At 43.0% G+C, this 27,038-nt stretch overlaps 1 protein-coding gene across 1 annotated transcript in view; it reads left to right on the top strand.

The window, feature by feature from the left end:
- HS3ST5 (heparan sulfate-glucosamine 3-sulfotransferase 5) overlaps positions 1-24,272 on the top strand; it is a 294,869-nt gene extending 270,597 nt beyond the window's left edge. Inside the window, exons 3-4 of the mRNA XM_060238341.1 lie at positions 16,333-16,471; positions 22,402-24,272. Of these exons, the coding sequence (XP_060094324.1) occupies positions 16,365-16,471; positions 22,402-23,332 (1,038 nt within the window). The 5' untranslated portion in view covers positions 16,333-16,364 and the 3' untranslated portion in view covers positions 23,333-24,272. The remainder of the gene's footprint in view (positions 1-16,332; positions 16,472-22,401) is intronic.
- The last annotated feature ends 2,766 nt before the right edge of the window (positions 24,273-27,038 follow it).

Below are 27,038 nucleotides of genomic sequence, written 5' to 3'. Positions count from 1 at the left end.
AACTTTCTGTAATATCTTTGTGTTGCAAATACACATTGGTCAACATGTGACCCCTACTGGTTGCAAGAGTTCTTTACTAATCATGCTTTGTAATGATACCTGTTTCCTGCAATATTAATCACTATTTCATTTCTAAAAATTGTGACACTTTCATTTCATATAGTAAAATCTTTATAATTATATTTTATCTGCATCATAATTCTCATGTCAAGTCAATGATCGTTCTAACTTACATCAGTGTGATCTAAAAAGGAGTGTGCCAATATGCAGATTAATGTGATAGCTTCTCAGCTGTGTATAGGAACATGATAACATAAGATATGAGTCCTGGAACAGTGGAAATTGCACTTTGAGCATTGCTATATTTTAAAGAAGTTTGTGAAACATGTTAGCTACATAAGTCCAAATTTACCCCAAACATAGGCATGAACCGAGAAACAAACTGTAGTTCAAGCATGAACTGGGCTGATTCATGGTTCATTTCAAACTGGTTCATTTGATTGGGGCATTCCTGAACCAGAAAACAACACATTTTTTTTTTCCATGATGGTTCATTTGGTTCATTTTTGCAGTTTGTTCTCCAGAAAGCCTGGCGCTGATTCAATCAATTCCTAGGCAATGATGGGGGTGGACTTATGGAGAGCCCTACAAATACCCAATCAGTTGTTTATAGCTCGATTGACAGCTCTGGGGGCCAACCATGGGGCTCCCTTTCTGCTCTATGGGAGCAGATTATATACCAGTATAATACCAACAACAACAACAAATTTTATTTGTATCCCACCCTCCCCGCCAGAGCAGGCTCAGGGGAGCTCAGGGGAGCCCCAGCAGCAGTCTAGCCGCCGCGTTCTGCACCAGCTGCAGCTTTCAGGTTCGGTACAGAGGCAGCCCCATGTAGAGGGCATTACAGTAATCCAGTTTCGAGGTGACCGTTGCATGAATCACCGTTGCCAGATCTTGATGCTCTAGGAAGGGAGCCAGCTGCTTTGCCCGTCTTAGATGGAAAAAGGCTGACTTAGCAGTGGCTGCAATCTGGGCCTCCATTGATAGTGAAGGCTCCAGTAGGACTCCCAGGCTCCTGACCCGGCACGCCGCTTTCAGCGGTGCCCCGTCAAAGACTGGGAGAGGTATTTCCCCTCCCTGAGCGCCCCGACCTAGACAAAGGACTTCTGTCTTCGCTGGATTCAGTTTCAGCCCGCTCCTCCTCAACCAGGTTGCCATATCTTGCAGGGCCCGGTCTAAATTCTCTGGGACGCAGTCAGGCCGGCCGTCCATTAGCAGGTAGAGTTGGGTGTCATCTGCATATTGATGGCACCCAAGCCCATGTCTTCTAGCAATCTGGGCAAGGGGGCGCATATAGATATTAAATAACATTGGTGAGAGAACTGCCCCCTGAGGCACTCCACAATCCAGTGTGCGCCTCTGGGACCGCTCGCCCCCAATTGCCACCCTTTGTCCCCGATCCTCAAGGAAGGAGGAAAGCCATTGTAAGGCAGACCCCCTAACCCCTACATCGGCGAGGCGGCGGGTCAGTAGCCGATGGTCGACCGTGTTGAACGCAGCCGACAGGTCCAGCAACATCAGCACCGCCACACCACCCTGGTCCAGATGCCGTTGGAGATCATCTACCAGGCCGACCAGTACTGTCTTCGTCCCATGCCCCGGGTGAAAGCCAGACTGCCAAGGGTCTAGGATGGAAGCGTCATCCAGAAAGTCCTGCAACTGTGACGCCACTGCCCTCTCCATAATTTTACCTAAAAACGGTAAATTGGAGACCGGTCGGTAGTTTGCCAATTTGGCCTGGTCTGCTGTACTTTTTTTCAAGAGGGGACGAACCAAAGCCTCTTTTAGAGATGTTGGAAAACGCCCCTCCGAGAGGGATCTATTTATGATGTCCCGTAAAGGACATTCGAGCTCCCTCAGGCAAGATTTAATTAGCCAGGAGGGGCATGGGTCCAAATCACAAGTTGTAGGGCGCGCAGAGGAGAGGATTTCGTCAACTTCCTCCAGGCTACCACACTCAGCAACATGAAGAGGGAAGAGTTAGTTCAGTTGTTGTTTGCTGCATGGCTGATTAAGGGGAGGCTTTGAGGGATTCCTTGCCCCCCCCCCCACACACACAATGGAACTATTTTTAAAACACCTCTCCTGGCTGGGAAGGTGTTCCTTGCTGTGGTTTCAGGGACTGAATTTAAAGCTAGAACTGAGTTATCCTGGGGGGGGGGGGCCTGCTTTGAGGGGTTATAACCTGGAGATCCCAAATCCAATTTTTGCCAAACTTGGAGGGCTGGTAGAGAAGAGCCTCCTGAAGACTTCCGGTGAGTTTGGCACCTCTAACATGCCAGGGACCTGTTCTTCCACTTCCTGAACCAAACAAACCAAATGAACTATGAACCAGTTTGAGAAATCAAACAAACCACGAAACAACACAAAATACCAGTTTGGGCAAATAAATGAACAAACATTAACCACCATTTTCCTGGTTCATGCCTATCCCTAACTCCTGAAGGTTCATAAATGGTTACCTAGTCTTGCATGTTTTATGTTTGGTTAATCATAGGAGTTCATTGTAGTAACAATGATTATCCTGCGGCGGTATGCCAATGTAAGATATTGAAACATAGAAGATGTGAAACAACTCATTGTTAAAATGTCCATTATCTGCACTTAGGACTATAGATATTCATCTGCCATTGTTTAGTATTGTCATTTGTGTTTTATCTTTACTTCTGTTTTATCCTTACCATTGATTATCATGATGCAGTAATGGTAGATAGTCTAAAGTATGGAAGGTCAAGGTCTGTACCCTCCTTTGCCATTTAATGTCATTGGTGATCTTGGGCAGGACTCTTTCTCTCTCTCTCCCCCAACCCTCAGGCTAACATACCTCATAGGGTGGTTGTTATAACAATAAAACAGAGCAGGGGTGTCAAACATAATAATAATAATAATAATAATAATATTTTATTTTTATATCCCGCCCTCCCCGCCAGGCGGGCTCAGGGCGGCTAACAGGCACGGGAATCCCATGATTCTTATTGGACAGTATAACAGACATGGGAGTCCCATGATTCATAAAAACATAATAATTTGACATTAATTACAAATAGTTATTTAAAATACATAAAAACAAATAAAATATAATAAGATATATTAAGGTAGGTGCTAGAATGATGTAATCCAGATGTATTTAGGATGGCTAAATATCTGTTCATTCGTTGATCCGGTTCTATATCAATTCAATTACCACATGTTGTCTCAAATGCCAACTGAAAGAGAAATGTTTTGCAAGCCCTGCGGAACTGGTTCAGGTCCCGCAGGGCTCGCACCATCTCTGGTAGATCGTTCCACCAGCGAGGGGCTATCACCGAGAAGGCCTGCTCCCTAGTGGCCTTCAACCTAACTTCTCTTGGCCCAGGGATTGTTAGTAAGTTCTGGGAACCAGATCTCAGTGCTCTCCGGGGTACATACGGGGAGAGGCGGTCCTTTAGGTAGGCAGGACCTCGGCCATATAGGACTTTAAAGGTGATAACCAGCACCTTATATCGGACACGGTAGACAACCGGCAGCCAGTGCAAATTACGCAGCCCAGGCCGTGCAGGCTCCCACCGTGGTAGTCCCTCCAACAGCCTGGCCGCCGCGTTCTGGACTACCTGAAGCCTCCGTGTCCGGTACAAGGGCAGCCCCATGTAGAGGGCATTGCAGTAGTCTAACCTCGAAGTGACCGTTGCGTGGATCACAGTTGCTAGGTCGGCGCGCTCCAGGAAGGGAGCCAACTGCCTCGCCCTCTTAAGATGAAAGAAGGCGGATCTAGCAGTGGCAGCTACTTGGGCCTCCATTGATAGGGAGGACTCCAGTAGCACTCCCAGGCTCTTGACTTTGCGCACCGGTACCAGTGGCGCCCCGTCGAAGGCCGGTAGAATAGTCTCCCCTCCTGGCTCGCCGCGGCCCATGCAAAGGACCTCAGTCTTCGCCGGATTCAACTTCAGCCCGCTCAGCCTGAGCCAGTCAGCCACGGCTCGTAGTGCCCGGTCCAGGTTTGCTGGGACATCACCAGTCCGGTCGTCCATCAATAGATAGAGCTGGGTGTCATCTGCATATTGATGGCAACCCAGCCCATTCCTCCGTGCAATCTGGGCAAGGGGACGCATAAAGATGTTAAACAGCATCGGGGAGAGAACTGCTCCCTGAGGCACTCCACAATGAAGTGGGTATCTCTGAGACAGTTCCCCCCCAATTGCCACCCTTTGTCCCCGACCTTCAAGAAAGGAGGAGAGCCACTGTAAGGCTAGCCCCCGAATTCCTGCGTCGGCGAGGCGACGGGTCAGCAGCCGGTGGTCGACCACATCGAACGCCGCCGATAGGTCTAACAGCAGCAATACTGCCGAGCCGCCTCGATCCAGTTGCCGTCGGAGGTCATCCATGAGGGCGACCAGGACTGTTTCTGTCCCATGGCCCGGGCGGAAGCCGGACTGGCATGGGTCTAGGACGGAAGCGTCCTCCAGGAATTCCTGCAACTGCGCTGCCACGGCCCTCTCAATAATCTTGCCCAAAAAAGGCAGATTTGAGACCGGCCGGTAGTGTGCCAATTCGGCCGGGTCTGATGACGGTTTTTTCAAGAGAGGGCGGACCAATGCCTCTTTCAGAGGTGTTGGAAAGGCACCTTCTGAAAGGGATCGATTTATAATATCCCGTATAGGATATCTTAGTTCCTCCTGGCAGGCCTTAATTAGCCAGGAGGGGCAAGGGTCCAGATCGCAAGTCGTGGAACGTGCAGTGGCAAGAATTCTGTCGACTTCGTCCAAGCTGAGCGGGTCGAAGCAATCCAGAGTTGAATCAGAAGACACGCATTGGGCTTCGAGTCCACTTACTGCCTCCAAATTGGCGGGGCAGTCCTGGCGGAGCGATTGGACCTTATCCGCAAAGAATTTCGCAAAAGCCTCACAGCCAATTTCCAATTCCTTAGCTTTAGAATTGCCTTGAGGCAATGTAGTCAAATTCCGAATTATTCTAAATAATTGGGCTGGGCGCGAATTTGCAGATGCAATCCTAGCTGCAAAGTATGTTTTCTTTGCAGCCTTGATTGCCATCTCATAGGATTTCATAAACTTCCTATAAGATGTTCTAGTCGCCTCGTCACGAGTGCGTCGCCATTGCCTCTCTAGCCGTCTAAGGCCTTGTTTCAGCTGGCGTAATTCCGGGGTATACCACGGAGCCAGCTTAATCCGAGGTCGCAGAGGGCGCCGAGGTGCGATCTCCTCGATGGCCCCAGAGAGCCGGCTATTCCAGGTCTCTATCAGGCCATCAAGAGAGTCACCAGAGGGCCAGGAGTCCCGCAGGGCCATCTGGAACCGTTCCGGGTCCATTTGGCTCCGCGGGCGAGCCATAATCGGCTCCTCGCCTAAACAGGTTTGGGGGGGCATATTTACACGGGCCTTGAGGGCGAAGTGATCCGACCATGGCACAACCTCTGTGGTTATATCGCTCACTACAATCCCGGCCGCGAAGATCAGGTCTAACATGTGCCCGGCCTGGTGGGTGGGGGTTACAACAAATTGAGAGAGTCCCAGTGTCGCCATGGAGGACACTAGGTCCATCGCCTGGCTGGAGGACGGGTCATCGGCATGGGCGTTGAAGTCACCCAGGATTATCAACCTTGGGTGCTCCAGCGCCCAGCCTGTCGCCGCCTCAAGCAGGGACGGCAAGGCGTTGGCCGGTGCGTTAGGCGTACGGTACACCAGCCAAATCGCCAACCCCTCTTCATCCCCCCACGCCAGTCCGGCACATTCAATGCCCTCTTCATCCCCCCACGCCAGTCCGGCACATTCAATGCCCCCTGTGGCCCAGGGGCTGGATCAGTCCCATGAGCAAGTCTGCTCCCTTCTCCCTCTCTCTTTTTTCCTTCTGCATCACAGTTTGCTTTGCCAGGCTTGCTCGATCACACAGGAACTACAAAGCAAAGCCTATATTTTCTCCATTGGTTGAGGCTCCTCCCTTGGAGAGTAAGGGGAGAGAGCAATCCATGGTTGCTGTCTCAATCACATAGCAGAGCTACTGAGTCAAGCTTCTCTTCCTTCTATTGGCTAAGGCGCCTTCCCCTCCTTCCCTGGGGAGGGATGGAAAGAGCCAGAGCTTCTTTTGCCCAGTTCCCTTGATCACAGGGAGAAATACAAAGCACCTTTAAAGCCAACAAAGTTTTATTCAAGGTATAAGCTTATTGCCTTGCTACACACACACACACACACACAGAGAGAGAGAGAGAGAGAGAGAGAGAGCACTTTCCTGGATGCAACTGGGTTTGCCTCCTCTTATTCACTGAATTCATGCCTTCTTGATCCAATCTTTCTTAGTAGGAAAGCAATATGAACTGTTAGGTAAGGAATAACAACCAGCCACTGAGTATGTGGCCAGACCAAGTTCACCCAGCACATTTCCTTTGTAGAGTGCTAACTTTTAAGAATGTTTTAAGTTTGTTTGTTTTTTTTTAAAAAAAACACCTTTCATTGTGTTTGTCTGTGTCCATTATAAAGTTTATATCTGGCATTACATTTTATGGCACACATGGCCCAGCCCGACAAGGTCTCATATATGTCAGATCCGACCCTCATAACAAATGAGTTCGACACCACTGAAACAGAGGAAGGAAAACCAAGTTGTAAGCTGTTTTAGGCCTCATTAGGGAGAAAAATGGGGTATAAGTATCGAAGGAAAGAATCTCTTTTACCTCAATAGTTGTGATTGCTTTCTGAAGCATTAACTTATTCTGCATTTGCTCCCTATTTTTTCCTTGTGCAGCCCATAATATGTGCTCATTCCAATCCTATCATTTCAGTGCCAAACACTGCCATCAGGTTGGAATCTGGCGTCCCAAGCATTGAGACGTCTATGTGGTTAAACACCCTTTGTTACTTTTTGAGGGTTCTCTCAAAGCCAGGTGGCCTTCCCCATCTGATTTTTTTCGACTCTTTTGTGGGAACTTGGGAGAAAAGGTGTCTAGATCATTTTAGACTCTGTGATCTCTCCCCTGAGTCCCTAGCAATGATGGAACTGAGGGATGCGAAAGAACTTTTGCGCCTGAGGTTGGTTGAGCTGGAACTGAGATCTGCTAGAGCTAGTCTTTCTGCGCACATTTTCTTAGGGAAGCAAGCTGAAGTACTGTCCCCAGCCAGGTATCTTTTCAACATCACTATCCCAAAATATCGGATAGCTTTCTCAAAAGCTCGACTCAACGCACTTTTCTCTTCGGTGCTTTTGGGATGTTACGCTGGGTACCCATATCTGGAAAGATTGTGCCCCTGTAATTGCAATGAGGTCGAAACAACTCTCCACATCGTTTTGCGGTGCCCAATTTACAATGACTTGAGGGCAAGATTAATCTCTCCAATTCTCGGGTCCTTGGCGGGCAGGCCAGAGGATGAGCAGATTGCCTTCCTCCTGTCTGACACTCACTCTGATGTTTCAACTAAGTTTGCCCGTTTCTGTTATGTTGCTCAGTTGGAAAGGAGGGAAATTGAGAACGTAAATCTTGGCTATGAGTTTTAACAATATGTGTAATAGTTGGTGTGAGGAACTCTGTGTAAGAGGTGATGGGTTTGTTTTTATGATTTTGTTTCTGTTTGTATTAAGCTGGTCGGATGACCGTGAATAAAAGTACTACTACTATCATTTCAGTCCTGCTCAACATACATATGCAAGTAGTAACATTCTGAGGTGGGAGAATCTGAAGTGGGAGACTTGAATGTCACACTTCAGACAGCAGGTAGACCATGTCATTTTGAATGCTCTCAAACATCAAAACTTGTTGCATGTGAAAATGTAAGTACATCTGGGAGAAAAATTCTTGAAAAGATCTTTCATTGCCAGTGTTCTACTTTTAGGAACTTTTTTATATTCAATGGATCATTCAATCATAAGACCCAACACAACCTAGCCTATCAATCCCACTAGCCTATGCCATTTTATTACCTTCTGGTAAGGGTGAGATCTACCCACCACTACTGGCACCTGTCATCTGGAATGCAAACATTTTTTGTTTCTGCCTTTATCTAATTGTGGTGAGCATCCTCTGCAATTCTCTCTCAAGAAGGTTGCTACTAGAAATGGGCATAAACTAGGAAAATGGAGGTTTGCCCTGGTTCATGGTTTGTGGGGTCTCACAAACCACAAACCTTCCTGTTTACTGAACTGATTCATTTTGTGAATGTGCTAGAATGGGACCTCTGTGTGCTAAAAATACCAAACTCACAGCGAGTCTCCAGCTGACTCTTCTCTCCTACCAAAGGGAGATTGCCCCCCTTTTCCTTCTAACCCTGTGATCCTCTACTTCTGGGCTTCTGAGGGTCCCCCTTTTTGGCCTGCTAGCCTCCTTCTGCTGCCTGATAGGCTGGTTTCCCAGAACTCCCACCATCTCTATCAAAAGGAGATGGCCACCCTTTTTTCTTCTGACCCTATGATCCTTGACTTCCAAGCCTCCTGGGGTCCCCCTTTTTGGCCTGGCCTCATCTGCTGGCCTCCTTCTTACTCTCCATGGGCTGGTTTCCCGAAGTTCCTACCACTTCTGTGAAAAGGAGATTTACTTCCCATTTCTCCCACCAGACTTTGGATCTCCATCTGCACCACAGCCACCAGCGTACACCCCTTCTCTGCGTCTCCCTCATCTTCCACCCCCAACCTGGGATCTTTCATACTTTCTTCTGTGCCCCCAGGTCCCACAAAGGCCACTTTTGTTTGGTGGGCCACTATTGGTGTTTCCAGGGATGCAGAAGCCCATTCCCCATTGCTTTGATGATTAATTGATGGATGCCAGCATGTCTGCTGTATGAGCAGCTGACACTAACCACACAAACTTCCATGAAAACCACGGAGGTTAATCGGAGTTTTGTTGCAGGCATCATTGCATGACCCTCACTCAGCTCACAAACCCTGAACCAAGTGATTTTTGTGACAAATTTAAGTTTATAACAAGGCTCGTGCCCATCGCTAGTTTCTACCCATCCCACTCCAGCTGCTAGAGTTTAAATCCAAGGTTTTTTTAAGGGGACCCTGGCTCAGTGACAGATCATCTGCTTGGAATGCAGAAGGACCCAAGTTCAATTCCTGGCATCTCCAGTTAATAGGATTAGGCAGTAGGTAAAAGACCTTTGCCTGAGAATCTGAAGAGTCACTGCCCAGTCTGAGCAGACAATAGTGATCTTGATGGACCAAGGGTCTGATTCAGTATATGGCAGCTTCATGTGTTCAAAAGGCATTAAGAGCTTTAGTGTATTCCTGACTTTGTGACTTGACATGAATTTGATTGGATTTTATTGTTGACTTTATTGCTGTAAATGTTTATTATCTTGTAAAGCATCTTACGGCTCTGGTCTAGATAAAAGGCAAAGTATGAATGAGTTTAAAATATTGAAAGTAGCCACAGAATCAAAAGTATGGGACTAGGCACAGAATGTGCAGCCAGTGAGCCCCAAGATTTTTCTGAGAATTAATTTTCTGTTCAGTTGTCTAACACAGGGGTCCTCAACCTTTTAACCCTCTAACACAGGAGTCCTCAACCTTTTTAAAGCCTGCAGTAACCTTTGGAATTCTGGCACAATGGTGGGTACAACCACAAAATGGCTGCTTCAGAAGGGAAAGCCAACCATAAAATGGCTGCTGTACAAGGTGGAGACACACACACAGAAAAGGCTCAAGTACAGGATAGAAGAGGCGTAATTTTAAAATACACTAGGAAAGAGGAATGTAAAATAATAAACTCTGTACCCTGGTGGCAGATTCCACTGAAATGATGTTATTTTATGAGAGTCACCATGATGTAGTGGTTACAGTGTTGGACTATGATCTGGGAAACCCAGGTCTGAGTCCACAGTCTACCACAGAAGCTTGCTGGTTGACCTTGTGTCATTCAAATACTCTCAGGGTTGTTGAAGGGATAAAAAGGAGGAGAGGATAATGTAAGTTGCTTTGGCTCACCATTGGGGAGAAAGGCAGGATATAGATAAACTAAATAAATAAAATAGTACAGTCACAATACTGGGGACCCTTGTTGAAAGCATCACATCCTCTTTCCATAATGATTTTCTACCAATCTGCTTTTATATTAACTTGTCTGCAGTTTTTTCCATGTGAAACCTCTGAGTGAAGAAAAATTCCTCTGGTGTTGTGTGTATTTGCTAATCCTCTGATCTAATTTGAGGTTTTGAATAAGTACACCGGCAGTTCTGTAATTTCTTATTTGACAGTTTTTAGGAAAATACCATCTGGGACTGATAAATTATTTCATAGTTCATTGTGACTTTCCTCAGTGCCTTCTTCTAACACAGCAGTTTATGATGGTTCTTCAGATTTATCACCTTAATAAGAAAAAGGAGCTCAGGTGTGGGAATATTCCCAACTTCTGTGCCATGAAGACAGTTGCAGATTATTCATGCAGTGTCTCAGAAATCTGCCTGGGTAGTCCTTTTTTCCTTTCATGCTTGTATAGTTTCCTGTTTCTTATGTATAATGAACTCCTTTTGTATTAGAATGTTACCAAGAAGTCTGATGTAAAAGAAGGACCAAAAAATCTTTGTGTAAAGATAGTACTGATATCCCATTACATGCTAGTCAATAAAAAGGATCTTACTATAGTACTAATCAGAAATGGGCATTTTTTTTTCTTGAATGCCACTTATTGTTTTTAGAAGATTTTAGATCACTCACTGTCCTTTCTAGAATACTAACATACAAAAGATTTGTAGTATACAATTTTAGCCACAATTTGTACAGGTAATTAACTAATGAGGGACTACACAAGTGCCCATGACTGATGAATCTTCCTTTTGTATTTTTGTCAATATCTTTATTTACAGTAATTGTTCTTGTCCAATCAGGGTTTTCAGAAATGGTTCATACATTGCACTGAAATTAAGCATAGTGTGCCAAATCCCATTTCCACCTGGGGAATCAACACAGATGTTTGATAGATATTCTAGTATTGTCACACAGACCTGACCTATCACATAGAAAATATTAATGCCAGTATTAGAATCAAATACATTCCATGGAATAATTCCTCCAATGATAATCCCTTGAGGCACAAAGTGGAACAACCTTATAGAAGACCAACTCTAACAAAGAGGTTTTTGAGAGCAACTGTACCCCTGCTGTAGCAAATTAATCACTGAGGGATAACTGTGTTGGTCTGCTGTAGCCAAAAATACAAAATTTTGTGGCACTTAAAAGGCTATCACACTTATTTTGGCATAAGCTTTCATGAGCCAGAGTCCGTGTGGATAATGGCAAGTGGGAAACAGTGGTGTAGGGAGGGGACGGCGGGGGGGCGGGTCGCCCCAGGTCTGGGGGTCTGGGGGCCCCCGCATTGCCAAGGGGGGGTCCCGAACAATGGGCTGGAAGCGAATGCAAGCCCTTGGCAAGTTGTAGGGGAAGCGGCGGCCGTCTGGAGCCGGGGAAGACGCATGGCTGGCTCCCTGCAGCCCAAGGGGGACCCCGGCAGGCGCCACCGGTGACTTCCTCCCACTGCAGCGCTTGGTGATCCGGTAGGTCCCCGGGATGGATGGGCTCTCTTGGGCGCGTCTCTGGGGGAATGAAGCCGGGAAGGCGGCAGCCAAGGGAGGCTGGGATCCTGTGCACGCTGCCCTGGTACGGCGGAGGGCTTGCTTGCGAAGAAGGCGGGCTTCAGGTCGGGCTGCCTTTTCGGGCGTCCCCTTTGCAGAGCGGCGCTTCGGAGCGGTTTTCTTTGCAAAGCGTTTTTTTTCCTTGTTCTTTGCGAGTTCGTTTTTTAAAACTGTTATGTAAGGCTTTGTAGATCGCACATGTAAGGAACGGATGGGTTGTCATGCTTGGACCGTGTGAAGCGCTCGTGCTCTCCCCCCCTCACATAGGGGGGCCCACATAAATCTTGGGCCCCAGGCCCCCAAAGCCCTAGCTACGCCCCTGGTGGGAAATTATGCAATGGCTCTCAGTCTTCATAGGAATGAACATCATTAAGTCAAGAGGAAAGTGGTATCAGAATTTCCTTCAGGTAAATAATGTCTGAAAAACAGGCCAACTTTCTAGTGGAACTTGCTTTTCTTCTCATATTTTAGAACTTGCAAAAGGAAACAAAAATAATCTATCAGTGTTCAGTGGGACTGTAAAGGACTTTGAAATATGTAAATAATGACACTGAAGATTTGTAGAAAAATTAGTTGTTTCCCTTTATTTATTACATTCATATCTTGTCTATTATGAAACATATTCAGACAGAGACCAGAACTAGGGCAGCTTACTTGATGAGCTTTTTCACACAGCCTATGTATTCCGATATGGAAGCTGGTCAGTTACTGAACAGTAACGGGTTTCTGCTGGCATTTCAGACAGACTCGACTCAGTAACTGGCTGCTACCAGAATACTCTCACCTTTTCACACAGTCCTGCGGCTGTCCTGGTAGTGAGGCATGCCTGAGTCATTACTAACAAAGAGCAGCTTCTTCCAGTTTTCAACCCCTCCTTCTGGGTTGAAATCAGTATGGAGCACTGTGTGAATGTCCAGTATCTAATCCGGGAGCAGTTTTCGCGCCCTTTTTTGCCCGCCTACACGCGATTTCCGGCTTTTCCTGTTTTTTGGAACATTGGGCTAAGATCAGTATAGCGCTATTGCAACGTCTCACAACAGCATCACCATAGGGATGCCTGGGCTCCATTGAGATGCCAGAGATCACTGCCGCTGAAACTTGGTAACAAGTGGCCCATTGGATACACAGTTCAAGCGGGAGATCAGGGCACCAGGCATTGGTCTGTCACCTGTTGCTATCACTTGCATGCCAACATGGGAGTCAGGGGAATGTGACTGGTTTGTAGGTTTGCCCATGGGTTGCCCATAGGACAGCAGGTTTCAGCGGGAGAACAGACCAACAGTGATTGGTGAGACAGATGTTGCTAACCTAGCCTGATGTGCACCCCTCCATGCCCACAGGCTATTGGCTGGAAAGTGACTTGTGCCAAGCTGCAGCAGGTATAAATGTCAGGGGGGAAAGCCACAGATTTCTGTGGGTTGTAGTTGGTGAGCGGATTGTCTGGTTTAATAGGTTGGTGAGTGGTTTGTCAGGAATTGTGAGGAGGATGAGTGGGTCAAGAGGTGTAGTTTGGAGTGAGCAGGAGATTCTGGATCTCCTAGCAGTATGGGGAGATGATGAAATCCAAAAAGTCTCAATACTGTTGTGATGTAAACCATGACTATTACAACAATAGAACTAATAGAGCAATAGCCTTCCACACAAATCATCTGTCTCACCAATCACTGTTGGTCTGTTCTCCTGCTGAAACATGCTGCCCTATGGGCAACTCCTCTCCAGGTGGCAACAGCCCCCCCCCCAAAAAAAAAATGTGCCTCAGAGAAACCTACAAACCTATCATATTCCCCTGACTCCCGTGTTGGCATGCAAGTGATAGCAACAGGTGACAGACCAATGCCTGGTGCCCTGATCTCCTGCTTGAACTGTGTATCCAATGGGCCACTGTTACCAAGTTTCAGCGGCAGCGATCTCATTATAAACAACAGTGGGGAAAGTGGACAACCTTGTCTTGTACCTTTACTAATTATCATGTCTTCTGTAAGATCAGCATTTATACATAGCCTTGCATGTTGTTCAGTATATATTGCTTTTATCATTCTTATAAAGCTTTGTCCCAGCTCCATTTTCTCCATTACTGCAAACATAAAATCCCAATTTAAATTGTCAAATGCTTTCTCTGCGTCCGCAAAGAATAATACTACTTCCTTTTCTGGATGTCTTTCATAATATTCTATAATATTTACAACAGTTCTGATATTGTCTCTTATTTGCCTTTTGGGAAGAAACCCCGCTTGATCTTCTTTTATAAAATTTATCAAATATTGTTTAAACCGTTCTGCCAAGATTCTTGTATATATTTTATAGTCATTATTTAATAGTGAAATTGGTCTATAATTTTTTACATTCGTAACATCTCTATCTTCCTTTGGAATCAACGAAAAAACAGCTTCCTTCAATGTATTTGGTATTTTCCCTTTTGTTCTTATCATATTCATCAATTTCTGAAGTTTCGGGATTAACTCCTCTTTGAGGGTTTTAAAAAATTTAGCTGTATATCTATCTGGCCCAGGTGCTTTTCCATTTTTCATTGCATTAATTGCTGCTTCAATTTCTACTTTTTCAATTGGATCATTCAAAACTTTTTGCATATTTTCTGCTAAGGGTGCTATTTTTATCTTTTGTAAGTACTCATCCATCTTTCCTTTCCTTATTTTAACACCTTTAAATAACTTGGCATAATACTTAAAGAATTCTCTTTTTATTCCTTCTTGATCTACCACCTCTCTTCCATCCACCACAATTTTATTAATAATTTTGCTTTCTCTTTTTTTCTTCAGTTGCCAGGCCAAATATTTTCCGGGTTTGTTTGCTCCCTCGAAAGATTTCTGCTGCAATCTTTTCAGATTCCATTCCAGTTCTTTATTTAACAAATGTCTCATTTGCGTTTGTAATATTGTAATCTCCCTCATAATTTTCTTTTTCCCTGGCCTTTTTCTCAGTTCCCCTTTTTTCTTTATTTCATTTTGAATGTCCAACATCTGTTTTTCTTATGCCCCCTTATCTTTTTTATTCAATGTAATCAATATTCCACATCATGTTGTTTTATTGGCAGACTTTTTATGGGGTGGTTTACATTGCCTTCCCCAGTCATCTACACTTTACCCCTAGCAAGCTAGATACTTATTTTACCAACCTCAGAAGGATGGAAGGCTGAGTCAACCTTGAGCCAGTTACCTGCTTGGATCAAACTCAGGTTGTGAGCAGAGCTTGGACTGCAGTACTGCAGCTTACCACTCTGTGCCACAATGCTCCTTTGCTCCTGTGCAATTGAAAGAGCCTGACAAAGCAAGCTGAGATGCAGAAGGAAGCAAGAGAGGGAGAAGGAAGCAGACAACAGCCTGTTGCTTGCAGATCTGAAAGGAGCCCTGTGGGGGCCAGATGTGTTCCTCAGGTCACATGTTTGATACCCCTGATATAAACAGTTCTGATGTGATTGTACAGGGATTATTTGATACAGAGGGCGTTTTCCCACAGAGCTTACCTCGGAGTGACGTCCCTCTTCACCGTGCAGCGTCTGCGTGGATTTCCCACCAACTGCTCCGCATAACCAGGAAGTGCCGGACCTTTTGCGTCGCAGATGTAAACCGCTAAAAACCAGTTTACATTAGCGATGCAAAAGCCGCGGCTCTTCCTGGTTATGCGGAGCAGTTGGTGGGAAATCCGCGCAGACGCTGCGCGGTGAAGAGGGACGTCGCTCTGAGGTAAGCTCTGTGGGAAAACGCCCAGAATTTAAAACATTTTGAACTGATTTGATGAAATTGTAAACAAAGTGAGTTTACTTATATTTACTTATATGCTCACTTTAAAAATGAACATTTTTCAAAGACATTACAAATCCACATTTTTCCAGCTGTGAAGTATAACAGATAGTAAATAAAGAAGTCTGGTGGAATCAAAATTGCTTCTACCTCTGTCTATGTCAAAGTCTATAGACATGACTGAACACTTTCTCATACACATAAGCACATAGGTGGGGATTGGGGAACAAAATGTATTTGAACTTATTAGCAGAACAAATTCAGAAGTGACTTCAATATTTTAATTTGCATTTATATAAAAAGTGTATCTGTATTTACTTCAGACTGTAACCTTGATTAGCACCACTGTAATTTCCCAACTCTTTTATTGGAATTTATAATTAGCATCACAATATCTACATGTTTTATATTGGTATGTTTTCTTCTCTCGTTTTTTCCAATGCCAATGCAATGAAAATTCTAATACTTAGTCCCATAACTGTGGGATAAACTTTGTGTTACATGTAGTTGTATGATCCCCTTAGAGACCAACATGATTTCAAGGGTATAAGCTTTCAAGAGTCAAAGATGCCTTCATCAGATTCATTACATAAAAAGCTTTAACTCTCAAAAGCTCATACCCCTAAACTGTGTTGTTCTGTACAGTGTTACTAACTCAAATCTGCCTCTCATACTGCAGAACAACATGGCTACTTTGCGGAAACCATAATCACTACCACTTATGCAAGAACCCTGTTGGATCAGGTTGTGCTGGAATTTGACACTACTAATTACACTCAGAATTTTGTGCCATGTTTGCTTTTCTTATGGGCAAAGATGCAAGAAAAGTGTGAGGGGAGGCTTTGCTTTGTTAGAGGCAAGTTGGGGTTAATCACTTGTAGGAATTGATTGACTGACTGTTAATATACATAAGTATGTATATTGGCACTTACTCACAAGTGGTTTATGTATTCTGGTCTCTGCAGACTGAAGAAGTCCTGAAGATTGATGGAGGGCCATGCTATTCAAACAGCAGGTGTTGCTGAGACAGAAGCTCCTTGTGCTAGGCAGCCTTGCTGTTGGAAGTCTCCTATATCTAGTTGCCAGAGTTGGGAGCTTGGATAGGTAAGTCACTGCAGTAGCACATATGGGTAACACCCAAAATTACAAGTGGCTTTATTCCCGAATGACTTCTTCCTAACGTCTGGATATAGCTAAAAGGGGTCCAGCAATTATCTTACTATTAATGTCCAGAAAGACAATCTAGTATTGATTTTCATTGTAATTTCCCTTCTGTTAAAGGGTAGGGGAAAACATGGGTAAACTGAAAGAGCTGCAGCTTGTCCAAATGAATGCATTTCTGCCTGTCTATTTGTATTCCATGTAGATTGCCAGTTGTTTTCAGAAGGAAACTAAAACTGCATACAGTAACTGCATACAGTCATTATGGTAGCTCATTTTTGCCTGTGTGCATCTGCTGACTGACCCCTGGTCTCAGCAAACAGTTATGATGTATTTATGCTTCTTCCTTTCTGAAATTTATGAGTGGGCAATTAATGTGCTATAGAGGTAGTTAAAATTATGCATGAGCATGCAGAGCTAGCTTGTCAAGCTTGGAATCCTGTTGCACATGAAAGATTGCTGCAGAGCTGGAGAATTTTAACTATGCTAATTAGTCATGGTTGGGGGAAGGCAACATGGTATAGGCCAGTCTCCTCAGATTTCAGAAGCTAGCCAGGGTCTGTAGTGGAAGGGAGACCACCAAGGAAGATTCTGAAGAGGAAGGCAAAGGCAAACCACCTCTGCTTCTCATTTGTCTTGAAAGTCCCTTGCTAAGCACTGTATACACACAAATATGCTCCAATTAGTCTACAAAAGGCTACTAGAGGAAAGCTTTGGAATTATACAGAAGTGTCCTTCAAACACAAATTTTCAGAACACAGGGAATAAAATGATGCTACAAAGTATAATATAGTGTAATCGTGACAAAATTAAGTGTGCACTATTACAGAGCAGAGAAGCAAGGGCAGTAAACAGTGTTAAGCATATTTTAGATGCATAGATCAAGTTTAAAAACTCATACTGAAAATACTGCCCAGAAACAACTATCAGAAGTAAGGCATTCCTGTACCTCCCTGGGTACATGGACAATTGTAACAAATGAAGGTGTCAGTTATAAATAGAATATAAATATAAACACCAAAAATTCTGGATGGAAAATGTGCCACCACAGCACAGGAACTGCTGCAAAATGCATCAGTTAACTCAAGTCTCAGAGGTATGGTTGGATTAACAAATATCCACGGTAGTATGAGCAGCATTTTTACCTGCACTAGGTCTGCCAGCTGGTCTGGGATCCTCATACCTATGGGACTGCCTCTCCTGTTACAACCCCCTGTACTCCGTTTAATCATCATTAGGGGCCTCTTTCAGATGGCCGGCCCTAGGATGGCTCAGTTAACTGTCACCAGGGGAATAGCCTTCTCTGTTGTGGCTCTTACCCTGTAGAATGCATTACTGGATATCATCCATGCCCTGTCAAACTTGTTTAGATTCTGCAAGGTTGGCCTTTGGAGGGTAGCCATGTGTTCGGGCTGTGTTTAATAGTAGTATGGTGATAGCCACATATTTTAATGTTTTAATAGTTTAATGTTATTATTTGTTTTATGTAATTTTTACTTTATTGGTTTTAACGTTGTAAGTTGCCACAAGACCCTTTTGGTGAGTGGTGATTTAAAAAATATAACAAATAAATAAAAATAAATAATTAACATCTCATATTTGCCCATGCAAGCGTGTACCTGGGGATAAGCAGATCTGCTTGCAGGACAAAAATGTATTCTGTAAACCACGCATTACCTACTGTGTTATCCAGATGAATTGCCAACTACAGGGAATCACAGGACAGAGGAACAATTTGAACGTACCTTCCACCTCTTCAAAATGTCACCCTTCCAGGGCTTTTGATGTTTTCAAGGGCTAGAACAATTTGGTTGGCCCTGATTTTTTTAACCAACACTCAGCTGCTCTCAACATTCAGTCCTTAAGTCAAGTTCCAATCTCATCAAGTTGTTTTGTTTTTAAGTTCCCCCCTCCCTTTCAGGTGATTTACAAAGCAATATTACTCTACATATCTGTGGCATCTTCCAAGTACATACAGATGTCATCTGTGAATGAACTTGGGGTGGCTTTCATTATCCACATCAAGGCCAACCTGTTTAACTATAGTAAAGCTCTGCTGTATTTGCCCTTTGCTTTCCAAGGGAAAGAGCCACCTACTGATAAGTCTTACACTGGATTCCAAGGGGCTGATAGATAGTGCATCTACTTGATACTCGTTTATTCACAGCAGTTTCCTTATCGATTGTAATAAAGAAAACCCTACATATGCTGAGAAAATCATGTTTCTAGACTAATACTGTACCACCAACTATCTGCAAACTTTTAGTCTTGAAACGTATGTAGAATAGCCATCGCCAATTAAGAAGTACATAGTGAGAAATTCCCTCTTAACTCCTGTAGAAATTTGTCCTGTGACCTGAGGCATGAAGTTTAATTAACCTCATCACAAATCTACGTTTGCACAGCTACAAATGCTATTAATGGTCATGAAATTATCCAGATACAGTACTTGACTCCTTGAACTCCCAAAGTAGTGAATTCCCATAGGATCTATATTTAATATTGCTAATGGTGAAAAGGGTTTATTCTCTTTGTTGTTATTGTCAACAAGCTGTAACACAATTTTATTCACTGGTGAATTCCATTCTGATGGTACTTGGTGACTTAGTAGCCCTTCATTTCTTTTCCCGCCCCATAAGTACAAAAAGTAATACCTAATAAGCACCAATGGTGGCTTCATATCACCTTCCTCAGGTAATTATCCCAGAAAAGCTGCTCTTTAGGCAACAGAAGTTTAAAAGACTCATCACAATGTTGTTGTTTTTTCCCCAGACACAAAGGGCGTTTTCGCACTCACCTTCAGCCGGCGCGACCCCCCTCTTCACCGCGCAGGATCTGCGCGGATTTCGCACTAAATGCCGCGGAGCAGCCGGAAGAGCCGGAAGCTCCCGGCGCAAAAGCCGCTCAAACGTAAACCGCCAAAAAGCAGTTTCCGTTTGCGCGGCTTTTGCGACGGGAGTTTCCGGCTCTTCTGGCTGCTCCACAGCATTTAGTGCGAAATCCGCGCAGATCCTGCGCGGTGAAGAGGGGGGTCCCGCCGGCTGAAGGTGAGTGCGAAAACGCCCAAAGTGGGGTACTAATTACTATCCCCCATTGAAAAACTGTTCTACAGGCTCTTCCATCCTCTAGAACCTATTTTAGGAGGGTTTAGGATATAGCACATGCCCCTTCCCATGCACAAGCAGAAATACTTGACACTCATGTAGCCGAATCTTTACATCTAAATGGCCATGTTTTTCATTTGTGCCCATTAAAAGTTTTAATTTAATGTAAATTTCTGAAACTACTTAGTATTGTTTAGAGTTGTTTTAATTGATTTTTTTTTTTTTACTATTTGAATGTGACTTACATTGTAACCTGCCCTGAGCCTGTTCATGCAGATGGCAGGATAGAAATCAAATCAATCAATCAATGTACTCTTTTTAAAAAAATGCAATGTGTACATTCAAGAGCTATATTTTCAACCATGTTATACAAATGCACATTTTAGAGAATAGGATTGGTTGCAGCTCCTTACTGGTTGTATAGAGACAGACAAACATATGCTTGTTTAGGCAAGAGCATATTGTGTCAAAAGGCGCATTCATTTGTAAAACCAGGGTTTTTTTCCTACCAGAGCCCGCAGGAGTAGAGCTCTAAATGGGCTGGCCAGGTCTCCAGTTGGCTCAACCCACCATGGGGCAGCCACAGGCTCCCAGGGCAGGCAGTGTGGCCTAATATGCAAATGAGCTTCTGCTGGTTTTTTTCTTTTTAAAAAAGCACTGAGTAAAATGTCAGCAGAAACTGAGCTTGTAATTGTTCTTAATGACAAAGAGAGGGCAACATTTAGGTTTTCTTCCATACATTTTTTTAAAAAAATTAATGTAAACATCAATATACACATGAAATGTAAACTTTTGTATTATACAGGATTGGCTATGACTTCCTGTTGAATGCACAGGCAATGAGGAGCCTGTTTGTTACAGCACATAATATGAATATTTTGTGCATATCACACTGTACACACACATATGTACAGCCAAATCAGTGATTTCATTGTGTACTTGATTTCAGATTATTTGATTACAAATGGCAGCAGATCTATATCTGTCTCAGGATATAAGCTTGTGTAGCCTTTTCTAAATTATTTCAATCCTTTTTAATGATTATGCAACACATAGTTTCCTTTTAATTCAACTACTTCTTAAAAAGGAGAAAAGGAAAATATGGACAGCAGAAAATGAATATAAATTGCCAAATATGATTTCAGAAGTGGATATGAGAAATTATCGAATGTTCAGAAAGAGCTTGGATTTACAGAATTTCTCAGAAAGTTTATTTTTAAGTTGTTAAGCAGGCCTTGTCATCATTATTGATATTGTGCACAGGGCCGGCTCACCTACTAGGCAAATTAGGTATTTGCCTAGAGCACTGGGAGGGGGGGCGCTGAATTGGGCTCCCCCCGTCCTGGTGCCCAAGGCAGATGCCTAATTTTCTCCTCTCCACTGCTGCCCCCTGCCCCCTCCTTCCCTTTCCTAGCACAACACAGCACAGTGCCATGCTCTTCCCACCTCCCCATGCTCAGAAGAGTGCCGCTAGGATCAGCCCTACTTGCTTCAATGCCCAGGCATCTGAACATTCTCTTAAGAGATCACCAAAAGAGGCTTCACTCCCCCTCCCTTCCAGAACCGGAAGGGAAGGGGAGAAACCTCTTCCAGTGCTCTTTTAAGAGAACGCTCAGATGCCCAGGCCGTGTCAAAGCAGGTGAACTGATCCTAACAGTGTTCCTCTGAGCATGGGGGGGGGGGGGGGGTAGAGCATGGTGCCATGTTGCAGAACTGCAGAAGGAGGGGGCAGTGGGGCGAGGTTGGCTAGGGAGTCTGCCTGGGGTGCCACATGCCCTAGGGCCAGTACTGATTGTACAGCACCTTTTTATGAAATAGATCTATAAGAATAAGCAGAAATAGCAAAGAGGCCATTTCCATTTTCCATATCAAACAATAAACTCCATAAAGTATGCAATGAAGATTCAGATTTGTACACATTAATAGGCATGTGGAAGATATGCACCAGGTAGCCCTGACTGGCCAGTTTCTTTGAACATCTATCTATCTGTCTGGCTGTCTGCCTGTCTATTTATTTATTTATTAGGTTTATATTCCGCCCTTTCCCATAACAGGCTCAGGGCAGATTACAACATAAATTGAACAATAAATTGAACAATAAAAAATGTTTCCTGTTTGTTTAGAAACATACTTCATATTAAAGTTTCATACACTGTACTCTGTTCCAGTAAATGCATGTGGTATAGGGAACGTTGACATTCATGTATGAATGCTGAAATCTTATATTAACTTTGTGAATACATGAAATTAGATATAAATGCTCCCATTTTTCAGGCATACATTTAAATGTTAATAATCTTGTTCTGCTAACTATCTTTCACTGATGTATCTCTAACTTTTTGAACACTGACAAAATCTATCAGGTATGTTCAACAACCACATGATGTTGTCATTCACCATATCCTACAACTGTAAACAGCAGACAGGGGTTGCTTGATTCCAGTTGGAACGATTCTCTCAGCCATGAAGAATTTTACTTAATAGGCATATAAGGAGTGTTGAATCATGTTTAAGTAGTTGTCCATTTTACTGGGAGCATGAATATGGGTTGGTACAAAGTTCTGGGGAGTTGATTATAGAGTAGCAAGTTGTCCTGTTTTCTATGCTCCCATATGTACCACCCCATTTTGGGGTTGATTCACCTCTTATCACAAGGAGCCCATATCCTACCAGGCTAACAAGGTTGTGTGAATCATCTCACATGCACCTGTAATAACATAAATTAGTGTTCTTCCTCCTTTTTTTCAATGTCTATTTTGATCATTACAGACTGCAGCCCATTTGCCCTATTGATGGTCGGTTTGGACTCCATGGCCAAGATGAAATTCCACTCCGAGCACTACAGTTTAAACGTGGTTTGCTACATGAGTTTCGGAAGGGCAATGCCAGCAAGGAGCAAATTCGACTTCACAGTTTGGTCCAACAGATCCCAAAGGCCATAATCATTGGGGTGAGGAAAGGAGGCACACGAGCTCTATTGGAAATGCTGAATCTCCACCCAGCAGTGGTCAAAGCTTCTCAAGAAATCCACTTCTTTGATAATGATGAGAACTATGCCAAGGGCATTGAATGGTACAGGAAAAAAATGCCATTTTCTTACCCTCATCAAATAACAATTGAGAAAAGTCCTGCATACTTTATCACAGAGGAGGTACCTGAAAGGATATATAAAATGAACTCATCCATCAAATTACTGATCATTGTCAGGGAACCCACAACAAGAGCTATTTCTGATTACACTCAGGTGCTGGAGGGGAAGGAACGAAAGAATAAAACATACTACAAATTTGAGAAGCTGGCAATTGATTCAAATACCTGTGAAGTCAACACTAAATACAAGGCAGTAAGAACCAGCATCTACACAAAACATCTGGAGAGGTGGTTAAAATATTTTCCCATTGAGCAGTTTCATATTGTTGATGGTGATCGTCTCATTACAGAACCACTTCCAGAACTCCAGCTGGTAGAGAAGTTCTTAAATCTTCCTCCAAGGATAAGTCAATATAATTTATATTTCAATGCCACCAGAGGGTTTTACTGCTTGCGATTTAACATTGTCTTTAACAAGTGCCTGGCAGGAAGCAAGGGACGCATCCATCCAGAGGTGGATTCCTCTGTCATTACCAAATTACGCAAATTCTTTCACCCTTTTAATCAGAAATTTTACCAGATCACAGGGAGGACATTTAACTGGCCCTAAAGTAAATTTCATACAACACTATGTGTTGCACCCAGAGATATGCAACCGTGTCTCTACCAGAGTAAAAATATGCACTTTTCATATACACAGCTATCAAAGTAACCCCTTTTCATGCATTCTTGTACATATGCAATGTGTGACCAAATATAAGATTGGATCAGTTTTTCTGCAGAGCAGTGAATAACATAAAATTTACTCTGCATAATTGCATCATTTTGTGCTATACAATTAAAGGAGAAGATGTCATTAAAAGAAACTAACTCAGCTATTCAATTCAAAGGGTCAGTACTCTACTCTGTAAAAGGTTGTTACCAAATATATTTAGAGAGAAGGCATAATATCAGTTTTGAATTCACTGCAAAAATTATATTAGGCTATTATGGAGACACATTGTTAGAAGAATATTGACCCTTTTAAAGCATAAATCTACACTTCAGACTTATTCAGGTTGTTCCTTCTTCCTGGGGAATGTTTTGAACTGGACTCAGAGAATTTTGAGCACTATCCTAGGATTCTTTGAGAACATGGTGACAATTAAAATGCTATCAAGTCAATATAAGTTAGCAGTGTAGATTTATCCTGTGTGAAGCTGAGTTGTTCTATTGGAATTCTTTTCCTATTTTTGAAAAAAAAATCTCTCATGCAATCAACATTGTTTCAAATTTCCTGTGGTGAGTTTGCACTATTGTTTTATTGTATGGATCATCTTGGCACTTGTAGCATGTCAATCATATGTCAAAATGAAAATCTTTTTTTTTCCTTCTATGCTTGTATGTTGACAAAGAAAAACCTGTTGTATATAATGTATATTGTTTGTAAATACTGGTTTCACACTAAGTAATTCTATTTTGTAAACTGAATATGGCTATTTAATTTATTGTGAAAATTAAATTTATTGTGGTATTTAAAAATGGAATGGATTAAAATTGCTATATGTGCAGTTGGCTTGTTCTTTATTCTTTGCTGAATGCTCTTGTGGTCTTCAACAGGATGGAACTGGGGCTTTCCTGAAATTGTCTTTCTTCAGATCCATAAGTAATACCAGCAAAATCAGACAGAAGACTTAGGTATATGATGATTGTAATAAGCAGGGGTGGAATTCTGGCAGGAGCTCCTTTGCATATTAGGCCACACACCCCTGATGTAGCCAATCCTCCAAGACCTTACAAGGCTCTTTTTGTAAGGTTTTGGAGGATTGGCTACATCAGGGGTGTGTGGCCTAATATGCAAAGAAGCTCCTGCTAGAATTCCACCCCTGGTAATAAGAGCTTATGATGTACAACATGGTACATGAGCATACCACCATGGCCATGTAGCATTGCCAGCTTGGTTGAAGGGAAACAGTCTTGAAAATGCTGAGCATCAGTGTCAGTCACTTAAAGAAGGACTATATCAGTCTCATTTAGTTTACTAATCTCAGTGGGAGATGGTCTGCATCCTGAATCACATTTACTGAAATTGTTGGGACTTGCTTCTGCATAATGTTCATGATCCAGCAGAAAAAATTAATGTGCGCAGCTAACTAATATTTTTTTCTGTGAAACAGGTAAGAGTCACATATGCTTCTGAGTTATCTTTCTCATAACCAGCAGGATCCCCATGGGACAATGGTTGCAAGCGATCCATTTATGAGTAAGTTTCTTCCCCCCACCCCATGACCTCAATAAGTTGCTTTTGACATTTGGAGAAGTTTTAGAAAGTGTCTTGCTGTGTAACACATATGACAATGAAAATACTCAGATCTACCTGAAGCTTCTCTGGATTGCAGTCAATAAGATTCTGCTGTTAACAGGCTTAAATATAAGTTACAGTCAGTGTAATTGACTTGTGAATCACATCCTGATACGTATGTCTGTGTGAGACAGGGATATATATAGAATACCTGTGTGATGGAAAGAGAGATGAGTGATATAAAATTGGTAATATAAGACACTATCTCTAGACAATCTGCAACTGATAAAAGCAAAAGGTAGATGAGTTAATTAAAAAGAAGCTCAACATCTGGAATGCTGGTATAAAACACGTCTCAAGGAACATTATTGGTTTTCAAGTTAGAGCTCTAAATAGTAATTAATTCCAACACTACTGCCCATGAGGTTAAGGAATCAGCCTGAAAAATTATGACAACCAGGAGATATACAGAAATGTCCATACGATTGCTAAAAATACACATGTGATTAGAAAAATTAGTGTTTGAGAAACAAAAGAATACAATTCAGTCTTTTTTTGAATTTCACTTAATATTTCTTTCAAACCTGCTAAGTCACAAAATACTTACAATCACTGTATGAAAAGAGTCCGTCCTAGACTTGTGTTGCACTCACATGTGAAAAACAATTACAGTGCATTCAAGATATTAAAAATAAGAGAGCAATCAGTCAAAATATGCATAAATGGATAACATGTTGAAAGACACCCAAATTATTCAAGTATAGTGGATTCTTTAATATCAGAATTCACGCTAGAAGAATCAATGTGATCTTTGTTTCCATTGGTTTCAATTGGAAATAATTTTAGATCTAAGTTCTTAGATCTAGATCTAAGTTCCTCTCCTCCATTTAGAAGAAATTGTCTGGGTTTGGGAAGGGGTTGTGAAGCATAGTAAGGTAAGGTGGAGAGGAAAACAGGCTTAGCTGTCCTCATTCACATATTACTTTTTATGCAAAACTAGACAATCTTCTGCTATGTATGTGAATGGATGGACTTGTACATATTGGGCTACATATGTTCCCTTTTGCATGTATCCTTAGACACATGTGGACTCTCTAACTTGAGACTGAGATACTCATCCAGAACTGCAAACAGTTTGGGGGAATAAAGCTCAGTACTGGGGGGAACTTCTTCCTGTTTCCACAGCATGCCTAGCTTAGAAAACTGACACATTTGCCAGTTAGGGAAGAAGAACATGTGATTTACAGATCTTTACCTTGATAGTGTACAGGCAAGCTCACAGTCCCTCTAACAGGCTACCAATAACCATGAAACAACCAAATATTTTCCAAAGCAAGGTCTAGAACAAGGGTGGCCAAACTTGTTTAATGTAAGAGCCACAAGACACGTGAGCTGCAAAACATGAACAAATATTACATTCATGTCTTAATTAAAACTTCTCTGTACAGAAAGATAAAATACATATGTATGCACTTTACAACATGAGCACGCTAGGAGACTTTTTAAAAAACAAAAGCTGGGTATGACAGTCCCCATAACACCAGCATAGGGAAAGGTTAGGGAATTATTTTTTGGCACCAGTGAGAGAAGGAAACACATATGTACCATATAAATCACTGGTCACCGTTTGCATCATCATGCATCTTTCTTTGCCTTGACACCAAGATTAGTAAATATAGCTCTTAAAAGAGCTATGAAACTAAGGGGGAACCCTTAACTGCCCTCTTTGATTTCATTCTTCCTTCCAGTGGCTCCCTTGGCTCTTGTGCTTCCATTCCCCATTCTAGGTCTCTGGGTGACTGCTGTGTTGAAGGAGAAGAGCTTGCAAGCCTGCCTATTTCCCCCTTCTTCCTCACTTCACATATGGCAGGAATAGTCAGCCTACCTATGGATCAGTGCTCAGAGGCTGACTGAGGTCCCAATGCTAAGCATGATTACTTGAGAGTCAGCCTGCATTAAGTTCCTTCTTAACCTCTGGGTGCCACACAATATGTGTGAAAGAGCCACATGTGGCTCCTGAGCTACCCCTTTTGTA

This window comes from Heteronotia binoei, chromosome 1 (assembly GCF_032191835.1).
Source record: "Heteronotia binoei isolate CCM8104 ecotype False Entrance Well chromosome 1, APGP_CSIRO_Hbin_v1, whole genome shotgun sequence".
Lineage (NCBI taxonomy): Eukaryota > Metazoa > Chordata > Lepidosauria > Squamata > Gekkonidae > Heteronotia > Heteronotia binoei.
This window is presented reverse-complemented; position numbering and strand designations above follow the sequence as displayed.